This window comes from Nanorana parkeri, unplaced genomic scaffold, assembly GCF_000935625.1.
Source record: "Nanorana parkeri isolate BGI_ZX_2015 unplaced genomic scaffold, ASM93562v1 scaffold559, whole genome shotgun sequence".
In the NCBI taxonomy this organism is placed as follows: Eukaryota; Metazoa; Chordata; class Amphibia; order Anura; family Dicroglossidae; genus Nanorana; species Nanorana parkeri.
Window position 1 is genome coordinate 320,491 of NW_017306827.1, and position 6,876 is coordinate 327,366.

The following is a 6,876-nucleotide window of genomic DNA, read 5'->3' on the forward strand; positions in this document are numbered from 1 at the left end:
ATATATAAATATATATAGTGCAATATAAATGGGTAAGCCGTATTAGTCCAGTAGACAAGACGTCAAAAAAACCAAAAACGCAGTATTGCAGTGTGCAATGATACCTTTCTTATTGGACTAACAAAATATATAAAAGACATATACATATACACACACAGACATACTACTCAATTTAAGAAGCAATTAAACAGAAGCAGAAGAGGAAAGAGAGATTGTGACATTATCGCCAGCACCATTAAATGGCAGTCTCAAATGAAACAATAACCTGTCACACTGCACTTTAGCAGAAACCTATGGGACCTGCAAAATCCAAGCATTTGCTGTTGTGTCTGAAGCAAAGATAATTAAGCTGGTGCTATGAAATGCTCTTTTAAAAATGTACAGAATTTTAAATATCCAGATAAGCTAATAAATGTAACAAACAATGGGTTAAACATGTTGCTGCCACTGCCTCCCCGCCTCCAGTTTAGATTACATTTTGTACAAGTAGAAGAGCACCAGAGTATAAATGCTGTGATTTTCAATATTTCCAAACTGTTTTGCCACTGATCTGGATAAAAAAAAGTGACCTATAGGGTCATTCCTCCCACATGCAGGCACTTATTTCAGCCTCCCAGTGGACATGATTAATGGTTTTCTGGATAAAGGCCCTAGGATCACTTACCTTTGCACAGGCTAAAAGCCCAAGGGATATAGCAACTCTTGCTCGTAAATCAGGCCGGTCTTTGGGCCATACATGTGAAAACATAGCTTTCAAGATTTTCTTTGAATTCACTTCTTTCAGCTGTTGGAAAAAGACAAAAAATAAATAAAAATAAACTGACTGACTATGCAGCAGAAATATTGTACCAATTGGGCATCATTTTATATAATGTAAATAACATTTAATTAGCATATATTTTAGTTCCAAATATAATAACCAATAAAATTATGGGCTCTTTACAGCTACATCAACTCTGTTTAGTACAAGCAAACATATAATGCAATACTGCAACAAAACATCGAGTTGCATAAAAGTGATTTTTTTTTTAACAACCAAGCAGCAGTGTACATGTAATAAATGGTGTATAAACAGAAATGTATACGGTAGTTTGGACCGGCGAACATTATTTCAGCTAAACAGGGCCTGGTTTTACATTATGTTAGGCTCATCTTGAGGGATGCTTGAGGTTGCCACTGTATTACAAGGACATTGGGCATATGAGGTACAACAGAAATTAGGGATTCACCGATACTATTTTTTCCTGACCAAGTACAAGCACCAATGCTGTTCCTCAAATACTTGCCGATACCATTTTTTTTAGACAGTTTTTCTAAAACAATACACACTAATGATTTGAGGACAGTGATGGAGCGCCAGGATTGCAGGGGTAGTTCTGACACTGACTTCAAGCTGTAGAGGGCCTACAAATCTCAGCAATACATTACACAGAAATGCAGAATACCCCCAACTATAGAGGACTACAAATCCCAGCAATACATTATACAGCAGTGCAGAATAAAGCACAGGACAGAAACAGCAGGCAATATTTCTAAAGTAGCTGTGGAGTTCAGGTGCAGTTTTGTTGCATTATACATGTACATACTCTATGATACTGCTCTGCTCCGGCCAGCCAGCCCCCATAAGGTCTCCGGCAGAGGATTTTAGGAGAGGGAGACGAGAGGAGGGTCTCAGAAGGGGGAGATGTGTGGGCTGGCAGAAGCGCTGTAAAACAGGCACAGGAACTAAGGCAGCCACTTTAATTTAAATACATTTCCTGTTTCGGTATTTGTTATCTGAGCATGTGCACAAGTACTTGTGCAAATGCTCGGTATTGGTGCATCACTACCAAAAATAATAATCTAATTATCTTGGATGTACCAGGTGCATGTTTTGAGTCTGTCATAATACTTAGAGCGTTAAAGTGACATTCAAGTCACACATTTTTTCCTCCCTCCCCCCATGCTGCTTTAAGGACTTACCTTACAGAGAAGTCACTACAGCGCTGGTGCTAGTCTCTGATTCAGGGCAAACACCTCAGATCCCGTGGCGTCTGTCTTAAGTGCACGCTCATGGCTGCGTGCATTCACCTCCGCCGTGTCTCTCCTCTTCACGCCGCCGAAGATCTCTACTGCGCATGCCCCCGCCCCATCATCCTGATCAGCCGCTCGTGAAGCTCCAGATCTTTAGACGGGAGCAAGTAGCGGTGACAAAAGTAATTACCTTTTTGGTAACTTTTTTTTTTTATGTTTTTGCAAATATATACTGCTGGCTAGCAGTAGATATATGCAAAAAAAAACTAGTGCTTATTTATACTTTAATATCACAAAACAAGCATATGTATATTAGGTGTCCTGATACTTGATATGCACATGTAAATTAACAATAAATTAAGATGACTGCCCTTGAGTTTCCAGATTCAAAAACAAGCTATTAATAGCAGCTCCCATGTCTCTGACAGGTTCATTTATAGTCACACTAGCCACCATACTTTTGTACAGTGCTAGATTATTACAGATGTGATCCATTATTAGTGACTAAGAATAGGTCCAAGCATGCTCTCTTATGGCCAGATTATTAATACACTGTTCTGTCAATGTCCCTTCTCTTTTAAGCCACTAGTGTCAAAACTTTTAGTAAAAAAGAAAGATTCCTTCTCAGAAGGAATGTAGAAGCCTTTAAAAGACAACTAAAAATCTACAATGGATACTTATAAATATCTCTAGTTACAACAGTGTTTTTAAACATTTTCCTTAGGGAATATAAACAAAGTCTCTTAAAGCCCGAGAATGCACTTTCCTTTTAAATTCACAAAATACATTTAAAAGCGTATCAAAGCACAAAAGGTGCTTTAAAAGTCTTTCAGTTCATTCACTTTGTAAAGCAGAGACATCCAGAGTAGGAAAGCCTGTCCAACACCAGTATGCTGCAGTGGAGGATTGCTGCTCTCTGTGTGGAAGCAGCAGTCTCTCTGCAGCAGTCCAACACACACTTCTGAATCACACCTACCGATATCCAATTAGCAAAGCTTATTCTTCTGGATTGGACAGCTCTAGCTCTCCAGCAATGGGATAAACAGCTTTAGAAATGCAAATGTTGATACATTTAAGGGAGCATGGGAATCAATGTACGACAAAACAGGATTACTAATATATCATTAACCAAAGGGCTTGAAAAAACACCACACATTGGGTCTTTACAGCAGTGATTAGACTGCTGAATTATTTTGGCATCTACAAAATTATGTGTGGCCCTAGTAGATGAAGGTAGTTACCAATCACTTCTGACAAAATAGTTAAAGTAGCAAAGAAGATAAATTGCATCTCCAGCATTCGTACAGCATCACCAGTCCTTCGATACCCATTGGTTATTGTGCTTGCCACAACTAATTACTAGGATACAAAAAGAAACACGCTTTTCAGTGAATATAGTCTACAATAACATCAGGGTTTTTTTTCAGCACACTGCAGTGAAGTCATAGCTAAAAGCTTGAGAATTGTTCTAGCTTGCTTAACTGCGCGTAAAATGTCACCACTTCATTTAACAGGGCTGGCTCTAAACTTGTGTAATCATGCATTATGAGTCCATTAAGCTATACAGCACAAGACTATATTTAAAGGTTAAATGTGTATTGCAGAGGTTCCCAAACAAGCTCTTCAAAGAGTACAACCAATTTAAAAGAGAAACCCAAAATTAAGAATGGAAAGGAAGGGAACCGCTTTATGTTTCTATGAGGACAAGGTTTTAATGCATAATTTCAAATAACCTTGTTGGACAAAATGGCAGTCAACATGGAGCTACTGCTGAGAGGGGAAAAAAAGTGTAGCGTGCAGCATAATTTTTTTTATGACAGACTATACATGTAATACAAACAAAAAGTGTTTGAGTCCAATTACAAACGGGTCTGTTCCCCCACAGTTTTCTGCTTTGGAAAGCATCCACCTTTTTTTGAAAAATGTGTTTATCGATCAGCGACGATAGTACTTTTCCTTTGAATAATGAACTAGACGGCGTAAATTTGCAAAATATCCCTGATCTTGGTAATTTCAGTAGCTCACTATGAACATGAATAAACAATATACAAGGAAGTGGTAAGGCCTAACCACACCATATACTCTAACACATTTATTTAAGCACAGTGTTGTGTTTTACAAACATTGTTTCTGCTTTGCTCGTTTCCGAATCCCCATTCATTACGAATAATGGTTAGAAGTAATTGGAGAGAAGGAGGAAGCCTGTCTCATGACTTTAGCAGGTCAGATGACAGGACTCTATGCCGCAGTGCCCTGAAGAGAACCCTCTGGAAGAAATCACAACACTGGTTGAATAAAATGATACTTCCCTGGCGGCTAAAACAGCATAATTAGCTATTTACATGGTGTGCCACAATATTATATTCTGGGTGCTCAGGAAGTTCCTGAAGCTGGGCTACACGCAAATGTTAAAACCCTAGTGCTCCCCTAACAGCATGCCACAAGGTAGAGTATGCGCCTCCTACATCCTATAGAAAGAAGCCCAGATGTGTCTTTCATTTGTGTATCTAGCTCCAAGCTCACTCCTGTGATGGACTACAATCTCACGTTTAATATACTAATTTTTATTGTGATTGTAGTCCATTACAGGAGTGAGCTTGGAGCAAGTAGATACTTTATGGCACACACCAGGACTATGGGGAACAAAAGAAGCAACCATCCAGAAGAATGAATTTGTATCGACAATGTCCTTCCTTCTGGAGGGTGGCTACTTTTGTTCCCCATGGTCCCTGTGTGTTATAAAGTATCCACTCCAAGCTCGCTCCTGTGATGCACTACGATCTCAATACAAATTAGTAAACTAAACATGAGATTGTAGTCCATCACAGGAGCGAGCTTGGAGTGGATACTTTATAAACACACAAAGGGACCATGTCGAACAAAAGTAGCCCCCCCTCCAGAAGGGACAGTGTCAGCACCAATTCAGAGATGATTTGAGGATCTACAGCTGAGAGATGCACAAATAAAATACATTTTTGTTAACAGTTAAGGCAATTGAATGCATTTTTAAGCTTTAACTCCTGACCTTGTGTCACTTTAAACAGTGTTTATCAGCTATAGCTTTGCGACTGTTTGAACTGCATATTGGCCAAACATGCTGGAATGCTATAGCCTGAAAAGAATTCAGTTTTAACTGGGCAAAGTGATTTATTTTATATCTATCCATCTATCTATAAATTCCCCCCACACACATTCTCAAATGCATTCTTGCTATTAGGCCCTCCTTTTACATGGATCAAAAACAAAAATTTAATTCCATGTAATGCCTCCAAATAAAAAACATCTTTATCATTTTAAGTAGATAGGAGCCTATGCATTTTTCAAATAATTGCTCCACATGATGAAGAAAAGATTTCCAAAATAAGTGCTTTCATACTGAATATATTCCACAAAGCAAATCATATTTTTTTTAAAAAAGAGAGACCATCTGAAGAATTAAAACAGAAAAATGACAGTGTTAAAATATGAGGCATTTATGCTCATCTGTACCTGGGGTGAAAAAGAAAATGCAGAAGAGCACAGTGACAGCTTTCTAGCTACAAATCCATCTTCTCATCGCAGTATAAAGAGTAAGGATATGCATAAATAGTTTTATTGTATCCAAGCACAGTTGGTACCGGGTCTATGAGAAACATGAGGAGCTGGAAGTGGAAGGGATGCTGTGACAGTATAAAAGAACCCTATGAAGAGAGAGTGTATGTAATTATACATTGCTACAGGCTAGTCAGGATAAGTCAAGATTGTGATTAGGAAGGGGGGAGGCAGACAATATTGTGAAATAGGTATTTCTGTCTGCACGGCTCAGGTTCACAAATCATAAATACTGTAGGGCAAACCATACAGCCAATCTTGCAAACATATATTTGGATTCTATATCATGCTGCATGTTGGACAAAAGATGGAAATTCTATCTAGACACATAAAAGATAATTTTTATTTAATGCAACCTACAGATAGTTATTAGCAGATGTGATCAGTCAATGTGATGACCTATTTGTGGGGTACATTGACCAGAGGTACAAGAAAACTGGTGGATAGTTATTGAAAAGATTCAAAATGAGCAATTCATTCTATATGCCAAATTGCTATGATTCTACAGCTATTACAGCATTCCAGTCATATTTATTAAGCTGGAGTGTGGTGGATGCCACTTCTCACCCTTTACCACGTCAAGACCAGGTGTTTAGACCCCCTTCCTGGCCAGGCCATTTTTCAGTATTCAGCGCTGTAGTACTTTGACTGACGTTTATTCCGTCATACAACGCTGTACTGAAATGAATTTTATACCATTTTTTGGGGACAGATAGAGCTTTCTTTTGGTGGTATTTAACCAGTTGACATCCGCGGTGTTAAACCCCCTTCCCATCCAGGCCATTTTTCAGTATTCAGCGCTGCGGTACTTTGACTGACATTTATTCCGTCATGCAGCGCTGTACTGAAATGAATTTTATACCCTTTTTTGGGGACAGATAGAGCTTTCTTTTGGTGGTATTTATTCACCACTGGGGGTTTTATTTTTTTACTATATTAAGGAAAAATTACCGAAATTTAAAAAAAAAAAACAGTTTCCCCTATATTAAATGATAAAACATTTATTATTACCCAATTTTTTGGTAAAATATAAAAGATGGGGTCACGTCGGGTAAAAAGACACTAAACATGTCAAGCCTTAAAATTGCGTGCGCGCGCGCGAAACCTCAAAAAACAATAATACCCAAAATTGGCCCTAGGCGACGCTTTAAAAGCTGTTACCGCTCATCAGTTTAGTGTTATCAGTGATTGATGGCCCTAAAATGATTGCTCTCACTGCGACGTTCGCGGCGATATGTAACATGTGTAGCGCAATTGTAATTTTTGCGCGCT

The 6,876-nt window shown here is 38.5% G+C and overlaps 1 protein-coding gene across 1 annotated transcript in view; it reads right to left on the reverse strand.

Annotated features, from left to right (window-relative positions):
* The window catches only part of ABCB7 (ATP binding cassette subfamily B member 7), a 96,134-nt gene that overhangs the window by 60,467 nt on the left and 28,791 nt on the right, over nucleotides 1-6,876 (reverse strand). Inside the window, exon 4 of the mRNA XM_018562070.1 lies at nucleotides 665-784. Within this exon, the coding sequence (XP_018417572.1) occupies nucleotides 665-784 (120 nt within the window). The remainder of the gene's footprint in view (nucleotides 1-664; nucleotides 785-6,876) is intronic.